The sequence below is a fragment of the Onychomys torridus genome, chromosome 20 (genome assembly GCF_903995425.1).
Source record: "Onychomys torridus chromosome 20, mOncTor1.1, whole genome shotgun sequence".
Lineage (NCBI taxonomy): Eukaryota > Metazoa > Chordata > Mammalia > Rodentia > Cricetidae > Onychomys > Onychomys torridus.
Genome location: NC_050462.1, coordinates 7,039,470 through 7,066,049, shown reverse-complemented (window position 1 = coordinate 7,066,049; position 26,580 = coordinate 7,039,470). Strand labels below are relative to the sequence as shown.

At 41.3% G+C, this 26,580-nt stretch overlaps 1 protein-coding gene across 2 annotated transcripts in view; it reads left to right on the top strand.

Moving 5' to 3' along the window:
• Hcfc2 (host cell factor C2) overlaps nt 1-26,580 on the top strand; it is a 60,055-nt gene that overhangs the window by 22,569 nt on the left and 10,906 nt on the right. The window contains exons 11-15 of one of the 2 annotated variants that reach the window (XM_036170148.1): nt 4,082-4,155; nt 5,974-6,108; nt 8,017-8,202; nt 9,146-9,431; nt 9,605-12,902. In XM_036170148.1, the coding sequence (XP_036026041.1) occupies nt 4,082-4,155; nt 5,974-6,108; nt 8,017-8,202; nt 9,146-9,431; nt 9,605-9,621 (698 nt within the window). In that variant the 3' untranslated portion in view covers nt 9,622-12,902. Of the gene's footprint in view, nt 1-4,081; nt 4,156-5,973; nt 6,109-8,016; nt 8,203-9,145; nt 9,432-9,604; nt 12,903-26,580 lie in introns of those variants that run through there. The other variant, XM_036170147.1, reaches the window with a different exon arrangement.

Genomic DNA, 26,580 nt, shown 5'->3' with positions numbered 1-26,580 from the left:
ATGCTAGCCCGAAACTCACTATTGTAGCCTGGGCTGACCTAAACTTGTGGCAATCCTCCTGCCTCAGCCTATAAAGTGTTGAGATTGTAGGCACGATCCACCATGCCCGGTTATATTTGAATATCCAGATGCCATTGAGATATATATCAAGTATTGCTTATGATTTCAATATCTACAATTATTTTATAAACTTTATTTTGGTATATCCTTGGAATAGAAAGGTAGCTTTTTAATTTTAAGATACTGTGATAGCTGTTCTAAATCTAGTGGTTGAGGGATTCAAATAAAACAGAATAAACGTTCTTTGTTTTTTGTTTTTTTTTTGTTTGTTTGTTTGTTTGTTTTCCGGAGCTGAGGACCGAACCCAGGGCCTTGGGCTTGTTAGGCAAGCACTCTGCCACTGAGCTAAATCCCACCCCCGTAGAATAAACATTTTTATTTCCATTTTGAACAGTAGATAAACATACTCTAGAAAGATTATTTGCTTGTACTGTTCTATTGCTCTGCTTACACAGAAGGAACACTTCATTGAGTTTCTTTCATTTCCCTTTGCTTGGTTTTCCTTCTCTCTGCTTTTGTTTTGGTGGGTTGGTTGGTTTTTTGAGACAGGGTTTCTCTGTGTAGCTCTGGCTGTCCTGGAACTCGCTCTGTAGACCAGGCTGGATCTACTTGTAGATCTGCTTGTCTCTGCTTCCCAAGTGCTGGAATTAAATGTGTGCACCATCACCACCACCCAGCTTTTATTTTACTTTATTTTATTTTATTTTTGTTTTGAGATAGGCTCACTCTGTATCCCAGACTGGCCTAGGACTCACTAGGTATCACAGGCTAGCCTCAGCTCCTAGTGATTCTCCTGCTTTACCCTTCCAGGTGCTTGGGATCATAGGTATGCCCACTACACTTGACAGGGTCACTGGCTTTCTTGATATAAAAAGGTATTATTTGGTATAGATAAGATTGGTCCTAAACTTCCAATTTAAGATTTCTTATTTGTAACATGAGCTTGAGATTTCCAGATCCTCAGTAAAGTTGGTACTGAACAAATAGTAAAGCCAGAAGTTATGGGACATCATAAGCACTCTGTGTCAGGCATGACTACTCGGTCTAGCTTACACAGAGCTTGACATCCTTTACATATGGAAGAGCTGCCAGTGTGTGTTTCCAAGAGTAAAGGGGTGAGATAATTAGATTGTGTTTTCCTTGAAAGAATCTCTGACTTTACCAGAGGAAGAGATGTTTTAGGAAATAATTGAAAGACTGGATAGGGCTTCTTTTAGTACTCTCAGATGGGTGCACGTAAAGACAAAATGGTGGGTAAGACAGAATAGAAAACAAAACACTGAAGATGCTCTTAAAAAGGTACATTAACTAAACTTGGCAACTGGTGGTTATGTGAGAAAAAAGCAAGTTAAGTAAGACTTTCTAGTTGAACTTCACGAGAATGGACAACAGTGCAGGAACAAGATCGACACATCAGGAAGAGTCCACCTGTGAACTCAGCTGAGGTGCCGGAGGAACACACTGGGCAGCTAAATATATAGGTGTGCAGGCTAGGAAGCAGTTCTCAGCTAGAAATACAAATGTAGAGGTTGTCTGAAATGTAAGTGCCACAAGAGTGGAGGCCTTGTTGACATGTTCACTGCTGGATTCCCAACAGCCAGTATTGTGCCCAGGTCATTCGTACGTGCTCGACTAGTGAGTGATTGGTGACTAGTGTTTACAGCCCAAGGTACTTACTTGCAGAGAAGGAAGCTCAGTTTAAGAGTCTAGATAGACCGGGCAGCGGTGGTGCACCCCTGTAATCCCAGCACTGCGGAGGCAGAGCCAGGCAGATCTCTGTGAGTTTGAGGTCAGCCTGGACTATAGAGCAAGATCCAGGACAGGCACCAGAGCTACACGGAGATACCCTGTCTTGAAAATCCAAAAAGGAAAAAAAAAAAAAAAAAAAAAAAAAAAAACCAGACAGAAAACTCATTGAAGAAGGAAACCTCGCTAAAGAGAGTGAGAAAGGAGGCCTCTAGCTTAGGAAAAGATAAATGTTGTTTGTTTTTGCTTTTTCCCTTATAGTGGACATTATAGTTTGTGACTCTTTGTATGTGTATGTTTATATATATGTATATGTATGCACCAAATGAAGACATTTGTGAGGCATGAACCCTGTCCATCAAAGAAATAAACATAATACCCTGTAGGAAGTCTTCAATATTCTGGGATACATGAATATAACTATTTTCCACAATGGGAGAGAAGACAGAAAATGGACAGGATCACAAATACATTTCTAGTTTAGGCAGTTAAAGGCAGAACACTGAAGAAATTCATGCCTCCCCCCCTAAAACCGAGTGACAGAGTCATTTGATCTATGGTCCAGTAACAAACAATGTCATTATTTCAAGTGGAAAGGGAGTTGAGATGGTAAACGACCATGATAGGTCCAGTGCCCTTTTCTAAACACTCTCTACCCAGTGGTTAATCCATATTAGTGCTGTGTGTAGTGCTCATGTTTGTGACTGGAGACTAAAAGCGCCAAGAAGTGTACAACCAAAGTAGGACTCCGAAATCTCCAGGGTCTATACCTTTCCCTTTAAACTTGGGTCCTCCTGCTTCAGCACATGTAGTTGGACTTAGTAGTTGCCTGGACCTAAGAACAGTGGTTCATGTAACTTGACTCTCCAGTACTGTTTCCAGCATGCAAACTATGGGAGCCTAGCAGACCATTAAAACGGAACCATCCAGTTCAAATGAGGCAGGTGCTGAAGATGGGACTTCTCTAGTAGCAGTCAGTACCAAATCTAAAGATTTGTAACACTGCATTTTGAACCGTTTATATTTATAAATCCATGAAGCAGTTAAGATATATATGCATGTCTTTTTTTCTTTGACTTTGTTTTTTGTGAGATAAGATCTTACTATGGGGCTGGAGGGATGGCTCAGTAGTTAAGAGCACTGGCTGATCTTCTAGAGGTCCTGGGTTTAATTCTCAGCACCCACATGGCAGCTCACAGCTGTCTGTAATTGCAGTTCTACCAGTGCACATAAAATAAAGTTGTTGTTTTTTAAATCTCACTATGTAGCCCAGCCTGATACCCTACCTTGAGATGTTCCTGCCTCCGCCTTCTGAATGCTGAGATTATAGGGTAGATCTCTGCACCCAACTCTATCTCCTGTTAACCTCAAAAGTTAAACAAGTTTTGGGGTGGGGATTTAGCTCAGTGGTAGAGCACTTGCCTAACAAGCGCAAGGCCCTGGGTTCAATCCTTAGCTCAAAAAGGAAAAAAAAAAAGTTAGACAAGTTTTTGTTGCCTGTTCTGTTAGTAATTGAATGTTCTGATGCTATGCTGAGCTACATCCCCCATCCCAGTATATTCCTTGTTCCTGTATGTAAAGTATTTAGACCAGCACACACTAAGATGACACTTGTCTCCTCTACTGGGAGTAAATTGAGCAAACTTCATCCCTTAGGAAAGATTAGTCCAGAGGATTGACCGTCCTCCAACTAGACTGGCAACTAACTTTGTCACTTGTTCTCCTGTAGTAGGAACAGGTTCGTCTTTGATTCTAGCTAGTCATCAACCCTTAGGAAAGGAACACTGTGATTAGTTGAGTGATTATTGATCACTGAGATCTCTGGCTATTTTTCCCACTTTGTGTGCATGTGTTTGTGTGTGCACATGCATGCATGTGTGGATCTACAGATGTGCATGTGTGTGCGTGAGAAGGCTAGAGACACCCTGTATATCTTCCTCAGTCACTCTCCACCCTGTTCTTTAAGATAGGGTCTCCAATTTTTACATGGAGCTTGCTAATTTAACTAAGCTGGCTGACAAGCCCCAGAGATCTGCCTTTCTCTGCTTCTCCAGCACTGGGATAATAATAAGATTGTGCCCAGTTTTTTTACATCGGTTCTGGGATTGAACTGATTGAGATAACTTCCCAGTTCTTTGGTTCTTTTAATTATATATAAAATATATAGAATATGGACTATGTTTAATTGTTTGGTGGCATTAAATACCCTGTATATTTATGAACTGTTTTAATATGTCTGAGTGATTAAATACTTAACTGATGGTTTGATTTTCAGTTGATGAAATATGTGCTCTGCCTGCAACTAAGATCAGCCGTGTAGAGGTGCATGCTTCAGCAACGCCCTTTTCTGTAAGTGTATGATCTGGTGGAGATGATGTTCTAGATGAGTGTGTTTGTTTAAATAAAAAGGGTCTCAGGTCTCGTAGTAAGGAATTGATAGAAATTTACAAGTAGGTAAATGAATAGGAAATGTTCATAATATAGTTAGTGAAAAAAGATGGCTATAATAATAATAATAATAATGCATATTTTGTGGTCCCAATTTTATTGTAAAAATTTAATACACATATTTCACATTCTCAGTGTACCACCTCACAATGCATCCACAACTGTTAGGTGACTGTCTCTGGGATGTGAGGCCACAAATCATTTTGACATTCTTCTCCATGTTTTCTCTAGTTTATGCATATTTAAATGGACCTACATATATATGCATTAATGTAAATTAATGGTTAAAAGAATTTGTTAAGGGACAGAGGTACTTGGGTAACTACTTCATAGGAGCACAGCAGAACATTGCTGTAAGATTGACATACATGGAGGCTAGCTCAGAAATCAGACAATAAGTTGTTTCATGGGTGGTCATAAAGGACCTGCATAGCACCAAACTTAAATGCTTACAAAGTGCCTCACAGAAACATCAGGATTGCCTGAAGCAGATAAATATAAGGGTCATACATACATACTGTTTTTAGGGTTTAAAAAAAAAAAAAGGTCATTCCACTTGATTCCTGTGATTATTTTATTTGATTCCTTGCTTGTTTTTTAGAGTCTTTGAGAATTTTCCAAAAGGGGGGGGGTTGGGGATTTAGCTCAGTGGTAGAGCGCTTGCCTAGCAAGCGCAAGGCCCTGGATTCGATCCTTAGCTCTGGGGAAAAATTTATTTTTATAATTTTTTCTTTTTCTTTTTGAATTTTGATCATGTATCTTCCTTCATCAGTGTTCCCGTTTCCAGAATGTTAAGCCTGTGTTTGTAGACTCTTCTCAGGGAGGGATTATTGAATGGGAAGGTTTTCCCTTTGAGTCTGTTCTGTGACATTTCAGTCACAGTGTGTTTGTTATTTCAGTTGGAGCCAGGTGCTTCACTGAAAGTTGTTGAGTTTTTCCATCTTGAGCAAATGAAGACGAGTTCAGAGCTGTCCCTAAGCTCTTAAGACTTGCAGTCAGTTGACTTTGTTGTGTGTGCGAGCCTGAGTAACAGGAATGTCAGTGAGGAGCATGTGCCTCTGCTGCTGTATAGTAAGTCAGAAATAAGTAATTGATGCGCACATTGGTTTTGAGCTTCTGGAAACAATGTCCCATTTATAAAAAGGTGGTTTTGAAAGGTTAGTCCTGGGACTAAGGATAGCTCACCACCGAAAGTAGCTTAGTTAGAGAAAGTCTGTTTTTAAAGCAGAGAAAATAAATGCAGACAGTTTAATCTTCTCTTTTTCATATAGATTGAAGTATATTCAAATTGCATTTTAGTTTTGAACATTTTTTTTTCTCCTTTTAGTTTTGGAGAAGCACAGGTATTTCAGATACAAAGATCACTGGATCTCTACTTATTAGTTTTGAATCTGGAGACAAAGCCAGTTGGAATGAACTTTGTTCCTGTAGTATCTCTCTAAAGGGATTACACTTTCTGAGGGCCTCTGAAATGACAGTGTTCTCTAACAGCTGCTGCTGATTTGGAAGCATGATAGCTTCAGCCAGGCTCCTAGTAGCAAGCTCCTGGAGGAGAATCCCTGTTACACCCTGTGTTTAATTGGCATCCTGTTCTTTGTGAGCTAATAATGTGTGCTGTTCACCCATGGATGCACTTGTAGACCACTGTATGGGATTACACAAGTTTGACATTTCTATATTCAATAAGGTCTTTATAAACTTTCCTTTCTCTGAAATTAGAAAGAGACACCTTCAAATCCAGTGGCCATTTTGAAAACAGAACAACAATGGTGTGATGTGGGAATTTTTAAAAACAATACTGCTTTGGTGAGCCAGTTTTATTTGCTACCAAAAGGAAAACAAAGTATGTCAAAGGTAACTGTTGGTAAATTTTCTACATTTTGAGGGCTGAGGATATAATTAGTAGAATGCATGTCTAGCATGTGTATAAGTTTGGCTACAGTTCCTAGCACTTCATAAAGTAAGCTAAATGTACAAAAAGTGAATTATGAAACTTGGGAATGAGATTATTTTTGATAACTCTGATTCAGGTCATTGGAAGGAATAAAATTGGGATCTTTCCACAGTGTATTATTGAAAGTTCTGTATATGTAATCATCTTACATTCTCTAATGCTGCTTTTATAACTATGACACAAATAGTTCATTTAAAAAATATTTTGCCAAGCGATGGTGGTGCACACCTTTAATCTCAGCATTTGATAGGCAGAGGCTGCCAGATCTTTGAGTTCCAGTACAGCCTGGTCTGCAAAGTGAGTTTCTGGACAGCCAGGGCTACATAGAAAAACCTCTCAAAAAAAAAAAAAACCAACCAACTAAACAAACACACACACAACACACACAAAACAAACAAACAAACAAGCAAACACAATGAAAAAACCTGCTTCAAGCTGGGCATGGTGGTGCATGCTTTTAATCCCAGCACTCAGCAAGCAGAGGTAGGTGGATCTCAGTGAGCTCGAGGCTAGCCTGGTCTACATAGTAAGTTTTAGGACAACCAGAGCTACATAGTGAGCCTATCTCAAAAAAAAAAAAAGTTGTACCCAATTATTGCAGATAAGGGTTATCCCAACCAACCTATATATCACACACACATAAAATCACATATATATATCTATATAATCTATATCTATATATCACTTATCAGTTTAGTTTCTATAGCAAAACTTTTGGCATCCTTTCCTCTTTTTCATATTGAATATTTTCAAGTCTTTTATTTCATCATCATTATTATTATTTTGTTTTTTTTCAAGACGGTTTCTCTGTGTAGCTCTGGCTGTCCTGGAACTTGCTCTGTAGACCAGGCTGGCCTTGAACTCACAGAGATCTAAGTTCCTCTGCTTCCAAAGTGCTGGGATTAAAGGCATGTGCCACCACCACCCAGCAAATATTTTCAGTTCTTGATTTAAAAAAAAAGTCTAGTAAATAATTACTACTTTTATGGCTGATGAGGATCCCTGGCTGGATGAATCTGTGCCCATATAAGGATACATGTAAAGACATGTTAGCTACCTAATTTTTCTTAAAGACCAAAAGAGCAAAAAATCTGTAGCTAGTAAACTGGAGTTTGAATTTCTAGATCCAGTATTCCTCAATGTGAAGAGAGGCAAGTCAGTTGTCTAAAGTCTCTGAGATCTGGTGTCCTTCCTGTGCAGTAGAGATGACAGGCTTCCAGAAAGTGTGGTGGTCCACTGGCTCTGTCACGGCAGGTGTGCTGATGGGTAGGAAGAACAACTGCACTGTTTGAAAGGAATAAATACATGGTAGGGTATTGCACCCAAGAGCATATCCTTATTCACATTTATGGAACTACCCTCCATGTTAGTCACTCCTCCTTTGCTAAGCTTGCTTACCTGTCTCCAAAGGGCATTGCTCCTAGGAAGACCATTATGTGACAGCAAGGCTGAGATTCTTCTCCCAGTTAAGTTTATGTGGGGATGGGGTATTTCTTTTGTTGATTGGGATGTCACCTCTGGGTTTTTGTTTTTGTTTTTCCTGCCTCTACTGCTGCCATGCGTTTCTCCATACAGTCAGAGGTTCAGATCAACTCCCCCTTGGGTGTAAATCTGATCAGGAAGGGGCTTACTGGGTTCTGCATTAGTTTTACTCTTGGTGTGAGAAGGGGAAATACATGATGGACTTGCATCCCTAAAATACAGCTCATTCTTAAACAGTTTTTTTTGTTTAATAAAAATTGAATAATTATAACTTTAAAATAATAAGTATACCTTTTTTTCTGACTTTAATATATCTTACATTTTAGGTAGGAAATGCAGATGTACCTGACTACAGTTTACTTAAGAAACAAGATCTTGTTCCAGGAACAGTATATAAATTCAGAGTTGCTGCAATCAATGGTTGTGGAATAGGCCCTTTCAGCAAAATCAGTGAATTTAAAACGTGTATCCCTGGTTTTCCTGGAGCTCCTTCCACAGTCCGTATCTCCAAGGTAACCTGTCAGACGGTCCAGGAAGACTGGTCTGTGATGCAAATCGTGGAAATATTTATTTGTCAGCAGTAACATAAACAAAAACATTTTCTCCGTTGCTGTTCACCTCTCCATCCTTATCGTTTCTTTTCTGTGTGCCAAGGGGAGTTTATTATATTACAGCAAACTGTCCAAAACTAGATGATTTATTTTAAAACTACAAATATATCATTTGCAGTTTCAGAGGTGGGCAAGTCCAGGATCAATGTTCCTGTGAATCTGGTGCCTGGTGGGAGACCAGCCTCCAGTCCATGGCATTTCCAGTTGTTTCATGGGGGAGAAGCTAAATTTTCCAGTTTCAGAACTTATAGGAAAGGTCATTCTCTGTCTCACCAACCTGATTTTTATGGGCATCACATTAGATTGCCAAGGGTGAAACCCTCTTGGTTCTGTCACTTGTGAAATATCCCTCTGAACACTATGATATTGAGAACAAAGGTTCATCTTATACAGAGATTCTTACTGGCACTTGGGAAAGATACCTAAGGGAGGTGGATTAAATGTTTAAAAGTATGTGCTGGTAGCCATGCATGGTACTTTTAGTACCAAATTACAAGTACAATTGCAGCATGAAACCACAGGACTGGAAATCAGTTTGTATTGTCCTGTTTCATCATCCAGAGTTAATTTTGGAGAGTTTAAAATTCCAGAACATACAAAGTTGGGTTGTATTTTATAACTCTTTGCTAAAGGAAGAAAATCCTCTCTGGGGGATACAATAGGCAGATTGTGGATATTTAAGCCTCACTTTGTGAAAAGTGTGTGTAAACTGTAGAGCCAGTTAAGTTATCCTAATCCGCAATTAGAGTTCTGATAACTAGTGCAGTGACAGGAGGAAAGGGTCAGCCTTCTAAAGACATGATAAGTGATAATCAAGAATCACCTGTTTCTTCCTCTTCTCTAGAATGTCGAAGGTATCCACCTTTCCTGGGAGCCTCCAACTTCACCTTCTGGGAATATTTTGGAATACTCCGCCTACTTGGCTATCCGCACAGCACAGGTGCAGGATAATCCAAGCCAACTTGTGTTCATGAGGATCTACTGTGGTCTTAAAACCTCGTGTATCGTGACTTCTGGGCAGCTTGCAAATGCGCACATTGATTACACATCCAGACCTGCCATTGTATTCAGGATATCAGCAAAGAATGAAAAGGGCTATGGACCAGCCACCCAAGTTCGATGGCTTCAAGGTAACAATAAGAAAGCATCTTTAAGTTGAGTTGTTTTTATTCAAGCTGTTGTGATGGTTATTTATTAGTAACTGGTTATGAAGACCTGTTCTTGAGTATTCTCTGACTGTATTTCTAGCAGTTATGAATTTGAGTTTGTAAGTTGTTCTTAAAATGTATTTGCTCATTTCTAGATCCAAATAAAAAATAGAAAGAAGCAAAGACTGAAAATTAGTATATGGATTCTTCCTTACCCATATAACTATTTATAAAGGAAAAAAGAGCAAAACAAAGATAAAAGCTGTGCGGTGTATTGCCCTTATCTCTTGTAAAGGCTACGACGTAACTCAGTCATCCTGCAGCTACTGAGATGAGCCGAGTGACTAACTGGCTGTTGTACGCCTTGCTGTGGTGAAAGTGTTCCACATTGTAAATGCCCTGCCTGAGTATCCTTCTGCCCTTATCCCATGAGCAGTGCTTCTCTACCAGCTATTTCCAGTGCATAGGATTTATGATACACAAACTTACTCCTTTATTTATAGTTATCACAAGCCTAAGAAGTTGAAAAAAAGAAAAACAAGTGCAGGAACTCTGTCTTGTTTTTTTCCCTGAGAATCCTAGAAAAAGGATAGTGATAGTCTTGATTGGTATATGACCAATGTATCTGAATATATCTTTAGCTAAAGCACTTACTCTGTCTGGCCCTTAATGTCTTCACTAGCAGGAGAGAGAGTTAGAAGAGTTTCCATGAAGGCCCCTTTCAGCTCTAGTGTTTGGTGTTTTCCTTAGAGGTCGGGTGTCCCTGAACGCTGTGGCTTGTAGTAGTCTTCCTCACTCTAACTGGGCTTTTCCTTGACTCACTACAAATCAAAGCCTGTGTCCTTCCTGAAGAAAGAAGTAAGCACCTTAACAGGACACAGCTTTAACTAGTGTTTTAAACATTTGTAAGATTTTTGTAAATGCTCTAGATGTTTTATTTTTGCATTATTTTTACCTCAAAATTGTATAAGCTTTTGTATACCAGAAATAAAAAGCATCAGACAGCCAATTCAGGCTCCTTACCACCTTAGAGATGCAGATAATTCCGTGACTATTTGGCTGCAGGTAACTTACTTTACACCTTCTGAAGTCTCTTAGTTTGACCGCTTAGTCAGTTTGGAAATGAGTATGTACAGGCAGTAACTGCAGAAAAGACATTTCAGGCCGAGAGCTGCTGTAACTGCAGGAGCACAAGCCTAGCTGCTTCTGCCACACAATCTCCATGCCAGTTTAGGGTGATGAGTAGCTGCGCCCTCCAACTTTACGTAAGATATGCCCAGTGAAGATGAATCTAATTGTGAAGAATTGATATATATGCCAGTTACTAACTTAAAGTGTATAGAATATTTTAATATATAATTTTTGTAAAGACTGGGATTTTTATACTACAGTATTTGTAATTAATGCGTCTCACTAATTAAATTCCTCTTGAAGAAAATATGCAAACTATTAGACACATGAGTGGTTTCTGAAGTCTAAAGATTAAAAAATAAATGCACTACTCTGGTGTTATTAGAATACCTTTTTTGGGTACATGAATCCTTAATCATTAAATGGGTACTTTCCAAGCAGTGTTTACAAGGAGCACCTCTGGTTGGTTATTCCAGCAGCTCCCATGGAGAGAGCTTCACTCTGCCTTCATTTAATTTATGTGCTTTGCTTTGGGCAGTGCTTGCTTTTTGCACTAGGAGACTTTGAACTTACCTCATTATTATGTTTGTAATAATTTGTGTCACTTCCATGATGTGTCCGGTAGAGCTAAACATGTCTTAACCAAAGTTCTGTGGTATGCAGGTTTGCACATGCTGAGTGGTCGGCTCTGGTGTATGTGTGTGCTTAGCTTAGAATAGCCAGTTACTTTCTTAGAAAACTTCTGGCTTTCAATCCCTATTCTCTGCATCAGTTAACAGTTTACATCTTGAAACATTTATCTTACTGTTGAGGAATAAGTTGATGTATAGCAGACTAGAATGTTGGTTTTGTGTGTGTACATTTTTTTGTCTGTTTAGTATGTGATTTAGTTTATTCTGCTTAAAGGCATCTTCTATTCTAGACCAGGAGACAGATATGAGCCCATGGTTCTAACATACGATTTGCTTCTTTGACAAAAGGGTAGCCTTTCTATACCAAGTGATTTGTTAAAATAATAAATCTTTTTACCTTGCAAATTGCCCAAATTGTATTTTTTTCTTCATTGGCCTACTTCCTTAAGCATAAGTCATGTTTCTGTCTCTGTTGCGGGACTGGTGACTGAGAGACCCTGTAGCGGGTGAGTGTGGCTTTGGTGTTGGTAGTTCATGCCATGGTAGAACTGCCCCAGTAGAAGGACCCATCCCGCCAACATGACTTGCACATCACGAAGCTGCGCTCCGTGTCACATACACATTGTTTTCTCTCTCCGCCACCTTCCACCTCCTTGTTTTGTGTGTGAGGGTACGATGGAGATTGAACTCGGGCCCGGGCGACTAGGCCAGGGCTCTAATGCCAAGCTCACCACCCCCAGGCAGATGTCTCTTACCACGAGGATTTACAGTAGGTTAGAGTTCTTTCTTTCCTCTCTAGCTATATAACGGTCTTTGTGTCATGAGCCTCTGTCCTGTGTTCTGAACTTCGGTTCACGTAAGAAGTAAAAATGTTGTTGATATTGCATGCTTTTATAATTATGTTTTCTAAGATACTATATTGGCTTTATTTTAGTTTAGCAAATTATTTTGGCAATTTAAGTAGAAATAAATTATATATAAACTCAATCTGTATTTAAAGGTTAAAATAATCAGATTGCATGTATGAGGCATTTTTGCCCCATAATCCAGTATATGTATAATCATCTATAGAGAAGTGAAATTGTTGACTGATTCTTTCAGACTTGTAGACTAGCAAAAATCAGTTCTGCTTAGAGAGTGTCTAAGGGCTTTTATTTTAAAATGGTAGAGCTTACATTTGTTACATTCTGTCTGGAGTGATTAGTATTTAGAGCTCCTGTAGGCATCTGCTCCTGACAGAGAAACTGCAAGTAGGTGTGGCCTTTGGCCATTTGAAGTGTAACTGTTGTTTCCTAAGACTGATTAAAGGCAGTTCTATGTATTGTGTACCAATGATATGTAAAATAAAACCCCCTTTGCTATAAACAATGGCAGGTGTTGTTATTTACTTTGAATGATATAATCGGAGAGTAGTGGTGGCAGAGCCAGTCTGTGGGAGGCTGATGTGTGTGTTGCTAACTTAAGGTAGTTGCTAACTTAAGATGGACTGTCTAGAAATTGAAGTTAGGTCGTGGTCAGGAGTCATTTTCTCCAAGATTTGATATTGTGTTACAGCTGTGCTGACCTGCGTGCAAGGAAAACAGACAGATGGCTCCCAGACACACTCTAGACCTGTTTTCACCTGAAGTCTTTTGTTGACTTTTTGGAGCTTGCTTGCTTTCTCTCTCTGTCTCTCTGTCTCTTGTCTCCTCTCTCCCCTCTCCCTCCTCTCCCCCCTCTCTCTCCTCCTCTGTCTCTGTCTCCTCTCTCCCCTCTCCCTCCTCTCCCCCCTCTCTCCTCCTCTGTCTCTCCCTCCTCTCTCCCCTCTCCTCTCCCTCCTCTCTCTCCTCCTCTGTCTCTGTCTCCTCTCTCCCTCCTCTCCCTCCTCTGTCTCTGTCTCTCCCTCTTCTCTCTCTCCCCTCTCTCTTGTTTCTGTCTGTCTCTCCTCTCTCTGTTCCTGTCTCTCTCCCTTCTTCCCTCCCTTCTTCCCTCCCCCTCTCTCTTTCTCTCCTCTGTCTCTGTCTCTCCCTCCCTCTCACTCTCCCCTCTTTCTCTGTGTGTGTGTCTCTCCCTCCCTCCCTCCCTCTCTCTTTCTCTTCTCTGTCTCTGTCTTTCTCTCTCCCCCTGCTTCCTTCTTCCCTTCCCCCTCTCTTTCTCTCCTTTGTCTCTCTCTGTGTGTCTGTCTCTCTCTCTCTGTCTCTGTCTCTGTCTCTGTCTCTGTCTGTCTCCTTCTGTCTCACTTTGGTTCATAGCAGCCAGGTTCTGCCCTGCTACTCAGTTCCGATGGCTCTGACAAAAATCAGGTATAATGTTGCATTTCCCAGATCTAGGATGGCCTCTCCTTACACTTCATCTTGTCACATAAGCACCCCCCTGGGAATTTGCACAGTTGCCCATGTCTGTGATGCCACGTCTGTCTTTTTTCACACACTCTGTCCATTCCTGACCTTTGTATGAACTTGACTCGTCTGGCCACACCTTCACTGACTTCTTCCACCTTCAGTGAGCTCTAGCTGCTGCATTAAGTCTCCTTTCTTCACAGTCTCACAAAGCTGTCTCCTTACTTAGTAGCATTGTCCCTTTCTGGTCTCTGGGTGTTTGCACAGAGACGGTCTGTGTGCTTTTCCATCCTGGGCCATTCATGGCACCTAAATATCTGAACAGGTGAGTGAAAAAATCACCACCCTTGTATTCTTTCATTCCCTGCTCTCAGATCACAATCAGACGAGGTGGTTCTGAAGGAGAGTGGTTTTACTGTGTGTATTTAGTATGCTGGGAAATAAACACTTAAGCCTTGTCTTGCCTCGCCCTGCACTGGGCTCTTAACTAAGGAAACTGTGAGATGAGGTTTAGGAGGAGGTGCTAGATCTCAGAGGAGGGCCTGATCTGAAGTTGTGTTAGAGGTTAAGGAGATGGGTGGGCACAAGACACTAGAAGATCAAAATGATCTAGTTTGTCTAGTAAAATAAAGCCTAACAGGTGCTCTGTCAGAAGTTAGTCTCTCATCTTTGTTGTTATCGTGTGTGTGTGTGTGTGTGTGTGTGTGTGTGTGTGTGTGTGTGTGTGTGTGTTGAGACAGGGTTTCACTGTGTAGCCCTGGCTGTTCTGGAACTCACCATGTAGACCAGGCTGGCCTCGAACTCACAGAGATCCGCCTGCCTCTGTCTCCTGAGTGCTGGGATTACAGGCGTGCGCCAGCATGTGGAACAGAAATAGTCTCTCTGACACTGGGAAGCAGTGTATCAGTTTAAGCCTAGGAAACTGCTGGAACTGACAGCTGGTTTAGAACCGAACTCCTGTGCTCCCCGGGGCAGGCCATTCTTGCCCCCTCTGAGCTTGTTGGGCAAGAGCCTGTTTAGTTCATTCTGTAACGTAGGCTGACTTTGAACTCCTGGCAGTCCTCTGCCTCACCTTTCAAGGGTAGGATTGCAGCCTGAGCCACCACACTTTTAGTTTCTTACTCACAGGAACAGACACAAGATGCCCTTGGCCTTCCTCCCTTCAGGTCTAGTTAGTAGTTATAAGTCCCTGTAACTACAGTGTATTTATTTATTCTGATCATGGATGGAAAAACAAGCCATAATATTCTGGCAGAAACAAAAAACAGATTCTTTAACCTGAATGAAAGCTGCAAAATCTCAGGATGGTTGGCCGCCTGGTTCCAGATGACACTCCATCTTCCTATCCATGTGCTGCTTCTGTCCATTGCAGAACTAAGATTGAGAAGAGGGAGGGAGGGAAAGGGGAGAGAGTAGCTGATGGGTTAAATATCTCAAGAGCACTTTTGCTTTTCAGAGTTTCTGAATTGAAAACCAAAAATTTTAGTGACTTCCCTGGACTAGAAGAAACTGTACCTTAACTGCTGCAAGTACATAAGATGGTACAGACAGGGGTGATGCTGCAGACGGTTTCTAGAAACGGCTGACATTTTTGCATGACCAGAAGGAAGCTGCCCTTGATGGAGATAGAGAGGCAGTTGAGTATAGCTGTCTGTTGCCCATGTTTTGGATATACTTGACACACACATGCACAATTAGGAGAATGTGCCTAGGCCACAGCATTTAGTAAGGAAGTGTTGTATGCTGTACATTTGCCAATTAGTTCCTCATCAGAACCCTAGGTTAGCTCAGACCTTATGCAGTTCAGGCTGGCTCATTTTCTGCTTTATAGAAATAATTATCCACAGTGAGCAAAGTACTCACACAGAGAGGAGGTGGCAGCGGCGGCGGCGGCTGTGGGTTGATATAGAAGGGCAGGGCCGTAGTACTGCAAGCTCATTGGTTCTTTACCAGCTTGAGTGAGCAATCGTGCACACAGTTGTTTTGTATGTCATGGACTTGCCCGTTACTGTTGGCTGCCTCTCATTTGCACAGCAGTGACTGAAGTGGTGATGGTATCTTGTTTGAAGTATTGTGTAACCTTACATCTTGTTTAAAACTATTTGCTGTGAAACAGTGTGTGCCAGCCATAACCTGTCTGTATGGGTAAACAAGGTAACGATAGGACTTTTACCAGGCTTTGCCTAAGAAGCAGAACTTCCTATCTGCCTACAAACGCCCTCTTTCCCGTCTCTCCTCCCTTCATACACATCATATGTATAAGTGGTGTGGATTTGTTTTTAGTAATTATTTCCATGTTTGTATTTGTAGCTCTGTCATACATGTGTATGTTCTTAATAAAATGTTTAGATATACCTTGTTTTGAACTTGTTTCTAAAAGTAATCATGATATATGTGTTCTCCTGTGACATTTTGTGGTATTTTCTAAATTTGCATATGTGTTTATGCACGTGACTGTATTTCATGTCTTCCTGCTATATAATATTCCATTATATTACTATTCTACAATTTTATCTGGTCTTTTGTTCCCCACGATCTGGGTTATTTTCATTTTTTTTGCTATTGAAGACAGTGCTGCTGTGGCCACTCTGCCCGATTCTGATGCAAACCCTGTGTTCCTTGTCAGTGCTGAGAACAGTGACTGGCAGAGGACAGGTACTCAGTGTTGGGGACGTGTAGCTTCCTGTACCCATTTCCTTGTGTGTGCCAGAGTTGCTGTGGGACAGTTGGTTTTGAAGTCCTGCACTGCAGTTTAATAACCATTCCTTAAAGAAGGTCATTGAGGACAACTGTTTGCATGAGCACCACTGAGACCTTCGTCCTTTTTGCTGCTTTCCCCAAGCTTAAATATTGTCCTGGTGTGTAGTATCACAGCTGATAGCTCATTGAGCATGCATATGCATGTTTTGTGTCTTCAAAAGTCCCCATTTTGGTTTCTCATGTGGTAAGTACTAATAGGTGCACCCTGCATATGCTGTAGCTCTGAATGCCTCAATTTTTAAGAATGAAAGAGATTGAGAAATGATAGGTCGAATACCGCAGCTTGTAGGAGGAGTCCACTGCACTGCTGAGCTGGGCTCTGCAGTGCTCTCACTGGCAGCACAGCTGGAGTTCCTGGACCACACCTGGCAGCTCCTGTTCATGGCTGTCTAGTGTCTGCCAGTCAGTGTTGCATTCCCCTGATTACTACGGAATAATTTTTCCATATATGGCCCTCTTCCGTGAAATAGTGATTGGTGTCTTTTGCCCATGTTTAATAAGTTGTCTTTCATTGATGCCTACAGTCTCTGTGTATGTTCTGGATGTCAGCCCTTTGCATATGGTACACACACTTCCTGCCACATTTGTGCATTGTCTTCTGTAGTTGTGTTGAATGTGCTAATCAGCTTAGAGAAAACTTCCATCCTTTCCATGTGTCTTCCCAGTCAGAAGCATTGTATGTCTTTCCATTGATTATGCTTTCTTATTGTTTGTTTCTAGACAGAGTTTCTCTGTATAATAGCCCTGGCTCACTTTGTAGACCAGGTTGGCCTTGAACTCACAGAGGTCCTCCTGCTTCTGCCTCCTGAGTGCCGGGATTAAAGGTGTGAACCACCACCACTCTCAGACTTTAATGTCTTCAAATGTCTTTCTTTAATGTTTTCCAATAAACACAGTTTTCCCTATGAAAGTCTCATGTCTTATATTAGATTTCTCTGTAGGAATTTTATATTTGTGTGTTTTGTTTGTTTGATTTTCTCTGTGTAGCCCTGGCTGCCCTGGAACTTGCTTTATAGTCCAGGCTAGCCTCAAATTCACAGAGATCTGCCTGCCTCTGCCTCCTGAGTGCTGGGATTAAAGGTGTGCACACCACTACACCTGGCACTTTCTAATTTTCATCTGCCCATTATGGATCTTTTGTTTCTTATCCTTATTTTAGTACAGTGATAGGTAGGAATGTTGTGGGGGTCTGTTCGAAACAACCAGGCAGGCACAAGAGTCCACACAAAGCAGGGTCTTTATTGAACTTGGCAGGAACGGCAGTATAGGCTTGGGAGCTGGCTGCCTCCCTGAACATTCATTTCAGCAAGTATTTAAGCAGAAAAACAAACAAAACCTCTGCCAAATTACAGTTGTATTTTCCACCAGTCAGTCTTTGGTACAGTCTTGTTTCCATTGGTTGGTTCACTCAACTGTGGTAGGGTGGCTTGTTCTCCGTTCATGTCTCAGCTTGCCAACCAGGATATCAGTGATGTCAGTTACCCAGAGAGGTCTGGGGGGGTCTTGGGAACTTAAACTTTATTTGGCCCCTTATTCAAAATGGATATTTTATCCAAAATGGCTTCAGTTTGGTCACTTCCCACAGACCCACAGTACATGTTGAAAAGTACAGATGGCAAACATGTGCCATCTCAAAGAAAAGCATCTATTTATGGTTGGGTTATGTGTGCACGTGACCATGCAGGTATGTATTCATGCCCATGAGGCAGGCAGAGTGAACTACAGGAGTCTTCCTGGACAGGAACTGAACCCTCATGGAGCTGTCCCCACCTCCATGATGTTTGAATGCTTCACTGTCCTGGTTGAGGAAGTCCTCTCCACTGTAGATGCTGGTACTTTATTGTGAATAGTAGTTGGGTTTCCCTGCCCTCTGCATGTGTACATACGTGACTGTTGATCCTGAAATACTAAACTGACCTTTAAGTCTTAGTATGTGGGTTTTAATGCTTTGATGGGCTCAATTTGCCATTTTTCTTTTTTAAAACAGGGCCAACCACACTTCAGTGGAAGGCTCTACATCCAAGAGTATATATATGGCCAGCACAAATTGTACTTAAATGTGTTTTTTTCTTTTGTTTGTTTTTTTAAATGCTACAAAGTTGGGTGGGTCTGAGGTGGAGGTAGATTTGGGAAAGGCTAGTGAAAAATGGAAGCTGGGCATGGTGGTGCACACCTTTAATCCCAGCACTAGGATACAAGAGGCAGGCAGATCTCTGAGTTTGGGGCCAGCCTGGTCTACTTAGTGAATTCCATGGCATCCAGGGCCACATAGGGAGATCCTGTCTCCAAAGAAAACAGCAACAACAAAAACAAACCAAACAAACCCTAAAACCAAAACTGAAAACACATTGTACACGATTCTCAAAGAATTTATAAAAAATGAAGGGGGAAATAGTCTCTTTTCCCTGATTTTTATAAGTGTGTTTTCAAAGCCAATTGAGCACATACATTTCAGTCTGCCTGGATTTAGTGTCATTGGGTCCACTGGTCTGTCTGCCCCTGTGCTATGGCACATTGTTTTCACCATAATAGTTTCATAATAGGAACATCTGGAATCAGCCCTCAGTTTTTCTAGAGATTTATCTGCCATCTGAGTTTAGAATTCTCCAATCCTGGTGTCATTATGGGCCCCACAGTTGTGCCCTTGTGTTTGCTTTTTGATACACTGTAACCTTGGCTAGCTGGAACTCAAAGAGATCCGCCTGCCTCTGCCTCCTAAGTGCTGCCCCCCACCACCTGGAGGCCAAGAAAAGTTTTAAAAATTGAATGATTTTGCCTGTTTATGTTGTGATTATAGGCTGATTTATTTCTAAGTCTTAAATTGTCTTTTTAGTTTAATTCCAGTCTTAGGCATGTGGAGGTCATGTCTTTCTCCTTATGGACTAGGGGATGTCCCACCCAAGGCCTTGAGTGAGGTCTGCAGCAGGCAAACGTTGGACTCCAGGACAAACAGCTCACCAAGGGACCTCCGAGTCATGCCCCATACCTAGTACTTCCTCTAAGTGGATCTTCCATGCTGCAGGAAGCTCTCAGGCATGGCCCAGATCAACTCCCAGAACTCAGAAGTGGCACCTCACAAGTCAGCCCTGGGTCACCAGACTGTCCCACTCCCAGAGTGGTGACTGTGCCTGTCTTAGAATGAAGACTATAGGGTTCTCAAGAGGAGTCTGGGGCTAGAGACAAGAGCAACCAACCCAGTGCTTCCATGGGCACATGAGATCACCCTAGTCATGCCTTTCTAGGACACCAGGCATTGGTCTGTGTGCCAGAACTCCGGAGTCTTCAAGTGGAGTAGACAATGGCCTTGTCTCCTAGAGGGTTGTTTTTTAAAATTTCAGTTATTTTATTTTTTCTTACAAGTTCTAGTTGGTTTACAAATCTTTTCTGCAATATTTTGTTCCTTTTATATGTTTGTTTCTTTTTTTTTGAGCTGAGGATTGAACCCAGGGCCTTGTGCTTGCTAGGCAAGCGCTTTACCACTGAGCTAAATCCCCAGCCCATATGTTTGTTTCTTTAAACATCATTTTTTCCTGTTTATATTCTTTGTGATGATCTTGTTTGTCTGATGGAGTTTGTCTCTTATTAATGGTGCCGTTTGTCTCTAGTATCTGGTCTCTTCCTTGGCAACTAAAGATGGTTTTGAGTCAGGCTGAAGTTGAAAATCCCTAAGAGAATCTATTTGCTTTTCCAGACCTCCAAAGGCTGTTAGCCTGAGACTCCTTCAAATTATTAGCTTGATGGTTTATCATTTTGAATAATAAACTGAGAATGGACTATTATAAATGTTTTGAGAGTGGCAATTTATGCCTCTCCACCTAGCACAAAAATTAAGAGGTGTTCCTAGCCTGCTCACATCTCTACAGTGGTTGTCTTCAGCCTATGGCTGCCTTAAGTCCAGCCTGGCTACTGTTTCCAAGTCTGCAGGGCTTGACACAAACTTCAGTGGTGTCTTACCAAAGTTTTTCCATTTCTACTTCATTTCTGAAAACCTGCTTTTATGTCAGATACATTTTTTTAAAAAAATTTATTTATTTATTTATTAAGTATACATACAGAAGTGTGTGCCAGATCTCATTAGAGATTGTTGTGAGCCACCATGTGGGTGCTGGGAATTGAACTCAGGACCTCTGGAAGAGCAGTCAGTCGGTGCTCTTAACCTCTGAGCCATCTCTTCAGCCTGTCAGATACATTTTTAAAGGCATATTTAACAGTACAACTTATGCACATGTGTTACTGCATGGATGCCATAGTTGCAGTGTGGAGGTCAGGACAGCCTGTGCATGGAGTTCTCAGCTTTCTTCTGGTGGGTCTCAGGGGTCAAATGCAGGTACACAGGCTTGGTAGCAAGTGCCTTTACCCGCTGAGGAGGCACTCCATCAACCCTGAAAGACCTGTATCACTTTATATTATTTTGCCTTCCTTGGTTGTGCAGTTTCTGGAGTTCTTAAAGAGACGCTTTCTTGTCTAGGCTGTTCCCGAGTGAAGTCTGAGGATGTAACTTGCTATTGACATGGTAGAAAACACACACTTGCAGCCTTGTTTGGCTTCTCGAGACAGTTCTCTCTCATGTAGTCCGAGCTGGCCTCAACTTGGTATACAGCCAAAGGTGACCTTGGATTCTTGATCTTTCCACCCCTACCTGCCAGGTGCAGGGATTACAGGCCTGTGACATGATTCCCAGCACTATAGGGCGTTTGTAGTCTTTATAGAAGTCTGGTTAACACTGACCTCTAAGTTAGCACTTACAGTTTGGGGGATCCTACTTAGAGTAGGTGAGAAAATGCAACAGGGGTCCTGTCTTCGCCTCCCTGGTACTGGAATTAAAGGCACATGCTGCCTTTCCAGTTTACAGGTCCCTGTGAGCTGAACTCAGCCTCATGCATGAGTGGCAAGCATGGAGCCACTGGACCATCTCCCCAGCCCCAAGGAAACATTTTCCAAGTTATTGTTGCCAGAGTGGGAAGTAGGACTGGTACTCCATTAAATGCCCAGATATTCCCTTGCATGCTGTCATTTGTTGATTGTGTTGTCTTCCAAAGTGTCTCTTGTGTTTTAAATTGGGGGGGTGGGATGTGTTTGAGTGCAGGTATTGGTGGGGAATGCAGTTGTAGATCCCCTGGATCCTGAGTCCTCTGCAAGAATATGAAGTGTTCCTAATCACGGAGCCCTCTCTTCAGCCCCTCATGGTTTTGTTTTGAGCAAGCATCTTATTGTTGCCAAGCTGTCTTTCTGCCTCAGCTTCACAAGTGCTGGGTCCTTTGGCAGTGTGCCACCATGCTCAACTGGCTTTGGTTTCTCATATGTGAATGAGTTTCCTTGGCATGTAGGTACTGCTTATGCCTTGTCCTTACCTAGAAACTTGTTTTGTTACATTTATGTGTGCGTGTGTGCGTGTGAGTGGAGTTAGGACAACCCTCCAGAAATCTGCCTTCTTCCCCCATCCCTTGGGTCATGGATTTAACTCAGTCTCTAGCCTTGGTGGCAAGCACCTGTACCTGCTGATAAAGTCATCTTGCTGGCCCCAATTTACTTGTTTCAACTGATTGTTCAGTATTCAAGGTTCAGAACTACCTTTCATTCATAGACTGTTTAAGTACAGAAAGCAAGGCAAAAAACTAAGACAAAAACTTGCTACTGCCATGAATTACATAATATACATAAAAGGGGCAAAAAGATCATGCCATCTGTTGTAGATTGAGGCGCCAATACTAATGCATGATGTGCCCTGAGTTCCTATCAACAGTTCATCCAGTGTGCAGTGCTGAAGGGAGCCAGAGCCATACTTTTAGGCAAGTCTTTGTCTTCACAGGCAGTGGCCAGAAGCCAGAGAAATAACATATTCCAGTGTCATCTGCAGTTGTGACTCTAAAGACTCTCACAGACCCTAAACTGGGACAACTTGGAGGTTGGGGCTGGCCTTGAACTCTGTTGATCTTGATGCCACCACACCATCCAGAAACTCTGAAAGAACTAAGGTTTTGCCTAGCTTCACAGGAGTGACTGAAGGCATATTTTATATAAAGTAATAGTCCCTTGCTGATAAAACTACTCACAACTTACAAGAGAACTATATATGTTTACATCTTGCAAAAGATAGAATTGTGCATTTTAAAAATTACACATTGTGTGTGCATGTGCACCAGAGAGAAAAAGAGAGCACATAGTGCCACAGCACAGGTTTTAAGGTCAGAAGACATTGTGTAGGAGTTTTCTTCTTCCCCTGTGTGGGTTCTGGGGACTGAACTCAGGTCAGGCTTGGCAGCAAGCGCCCTTACACACTGAGCTAGCTGTCCTGTCAGCCTTTGGTTTCTTTTGTCTGTCTCACGGCTCAACTAGAGATTTGAGATAGAACCTCGTAAGTATTTAGAATTAGAATATTACAGGTAACTGGATTTCTTTAGCTCACCAAGGCAGTAAGGCATAGTTTCAAGAAAGGAGAATAATGTATACATATTACATGGAGAAGAGAAATAAATAATAGCTTCTACACCTGCTGTGGGATGTCTTTCTGTATGCTGTATGTGAGGCTCCCACTGGATCATAAATAAAGCTGTTTTGGCCTATGCAAGAAAGCTTACAGCCAGGAGGGAAATCCAAGCAAAGATGAAGGGCCGAGTCCAGAGAGACGCCAACCTGCCACTGAAGGAGCAACAAGATGCCAGCAGACTGGTAACGCCGTGGCCATATGGCAGCATATAGATTAATAGGAATGGGTTAATTTAAGATGAAAGAGTTAGCTAGCCAGAAGCTGAAACCATAGGTTTGTAATTAATATAAACGTCTGAGTGATTGTAAGTGGCTGAGAGCTTGGGTGGGAGAGATTCATCTGGACCTCGGGGCTAGGTGGGACTGAGAAACTTCCCTCTACATTTGGTGCCCAACGTGGGGCATTGATCCACATAGGCCTAAGAAAGCTTAAAGATTCCAAGGGCACAGAAATGGAGCCATGCTGGGCTGCCTAGTCTCAGTCTCATGCCCCATCTTTTTAAAAAAAGGGGAAACAGTATTATAATGGAAGGAGTTTGGTCTCTGATAACACACTTGACACCCTGAAAGATGGAACAATTAAATGAGAGGATAATTAACTTAGATGGGATTGACGTAATGTCAATTATAAACATTATCGGTTTGATCATTCTTATTATCCCTAAAAAAGTTGGTTTATATGAGTGCTAAGTTGGTTGATATGAGTGCCAAGATATAAGTCTTAGAAAAGCTTACTAATACAGATCATAGAGATATTCGGACCCAGACAGAGGAATGTAAAGGAGAAACAAATTTCTGCATTGCATTATAAGGTTACAGAGAAACAACCTAAGGCTTTCAAACAGTCAACCTTAATTCATCCAGTATCCTTACATGAACTGCCAAATGATAGATACCCCCAAAGCTGTGTAAGAGCTGACTGGACTCCTGTGCAAATGTTAGATTTGAGGAAATTTGAAGAAGCGATAGCCTCATATGATATACACTCACCTTTTGTGAAGCAGATGTTAAACTCATGGTCAACTTGTAATAGAATTATTCCTCAAGACTGGAGAGATTTGGTTACAGCAGTCCCAATTACAATGGAGGATCTGGTGGAAGGATGAGGCTAAGACCATTGAACAACAGAAAAGTAGGGTAAAGGTATGGAAATCTCCAAAGACCAACTTCGTGGAGAGGGCGATTATGCTGATATACAAAGACAATCTTTATGTGAAGACCCTACTTTATGCCACCCAGCAGCCTTGAAGGATTGGGACAGAATTGAAGAAGAGGGGAAAAAATTGAATCATTTACTGAAGTTATACAGGGCCCAGAAGAAACCTTCACTGATTTCTTACAACGGCTGTCTTCAGCAGTAAATAGAATGATACCAAATTCAGAAGCTAGAAAAATAATTGAGTCTCTGGCTTTTGAAAATGCTAATGCACATTGCAAAAGGGTAATTAGGCCAGTAAAGGCAAGATCAGCACACTTGGAGGAATGGACCTGAGATACAATCAGTATTGAATCTCAGGACCATGATTATGCTTGGATAGGAGAGGTGGTTTCCAGAGGTTTGAAGAAAAATAGTAATGTCAAATGTTTCAATTGCAGTAAACAAGGTCACCTAAAAAAAGGACTGTAACCAGGCCATTCCTAGAAATAATTTTTCTCAAGGAATAATAATGCCCCTCCCTTCTGGATTATGCAGAAGGTGTGGCAAAGGCACAGACAAGGTAATCCTTTGCTGTTGGGGAAACTCCCTGAGGGGCTCCTGGCAGGCCCCCATGTCAAATTCTGTTCAGTCCTTTCCTGTCCTTGTGGGAGAAAACCCTTCCCAGAGCAATTAAATAATGTAATGACTACTGTAAAATCCCATACTGCTCTGAATGATAGAACAGCTGTGGGAGAGAACAAAAATTTCAGGAGAAATCAGAAAGCAAATATGATACAGATTAGATTTGGAACCTCCTCAAAGTTAGGGTGGGGCACAGTTTTGTTTTTATCACTCCAGGAAAAAAACAAAACAATACAATCATCTTGAGGAATTTAAAGACCTTTGGACACATAAGCATCCAAAAAAGGAGAGAGAACCACCACCCCCAAAAAAATTACCAAGAAAAGGAATTAACCCCCAAGACTTGACAGTTAACCCAAAAGTTTCTTTTCAAGACCTCCTAAAGATGCCTTCATCCCCAGACAGCAGAAAGTAAATTTAAGACCATGACATCTACATTCCCAAGAGGTGGGGTGGGTGGTTTTTGTTTTGTTTTCAGAGCTGAGGACCAAACCCAGGGCCTTGCACTTGGGTAAGTGCTCTACCACTGAGCTAAATCCCCAACCCCAAGGGGTGGGTAGTTTTCAGTCATGCAGTGAGTTATCGATATTTGTATAGTAGTATTTGCTCTGCCCATGACCTTGGGCTGTATGGCCCAAAGGATGCAGTGCATCCTATTGTACGTGTCCTTTGAGTGTATTTCCTCAATTTATATCTTAATAAATTCTGTCACCCACTTAATAGACTCACATGGATTGATCATAATATATTTGTCATTATTTTAGTGGTTTATTACAAGTTGTTATTGGTAATAGTCAGGAAAAAAGCTAAACAAAGGAGATTAGATACAGGGTTCTTGTTTTAAAAAAAAAATATATATATAAGGCCAGGCAGTGGTGGCACACGCCTTTAATCCCAGCACTCGGGAGGCAGAGCCAGGTGGATCTCTGAGTTCAAGGCCAGCCTAGGCTACCAAGTGAGTTCCAGGAAAGGCTCAAAACTACACAGGGAAACCCTGTCTCAAAAAACAAAAACAAAAAAAAGAAAAAATATAGGTATGGTAAGATAAAAGGTAGATTATTGAATCTACTCTGAAAAAAAGAAACAGATATGATAGGATATCATAAGCAATAGATAGGATAGGATAAAAGGGTAATTAAATCTACTCTGAAAAGAATATGGATATGATTGAATCTACTTTAAAAAAGCAACTACTAGTTTTAAATATTTATATTGGATTGGATATTTTGTATACAAATTGTATATATTGATACAAAGTTGAGATTATTTTTGTTAGAACATACTGTACATGTATTTCTACTCTTTTTCAAGGTATTGTATCTATACAGCTCATTTAACAATTAATGCAAATTGCTAGTCCTTGAAAGTTATTATTACCAACTATTTAAGATATAAAAAAATCCAAGTTAATAGTTATCTATTAAAATCAAACTTGTAGTCATATTAGATATGTTTTCAAGGTCCAACAGATATATTTTAGTTGGCAGGTCATCTTCAAACACTTTGGAGATCTACAGAATATGCATGTAAGATGTTTTAGTAACATAGATTCTGTTTTTTTTATGACTATGAGACATGTCTGCTCCTGGCAGCACCAATCTATTTCAGAGCAATGATGGGAATCGAAGAAACTATGGAGTTTACTTTCTTTGTGCCAAGTTAGCCACTATGCAAGAAAATGCTCTTGCCTCGACTGCTGACAGTATATGCTGTCCAAATGGGATGAGCAGGACACACACACACACACACACACACACACACACACACACACACACAAGGACTGCCAAACCCTGCCAAGCCAAAGTAGGACAGCCCTTCAGAAAATCCTGCTTCACAGAAGAGTCTATCAGATATGCTAGGCCTGTAGGCCGACGATGGATGCCCCAACATTGCAGAGGAACCTTAGGTCCAGGCAGCCAGCTGTTTCTGTCATTTCTCTTATATTTTGGAAGTCACTTGCCTGCTCTTCCTGTTTACTTAGGTAATATTATTTCCTTCTCAGGTCTTTGATGAAATTGAAGACT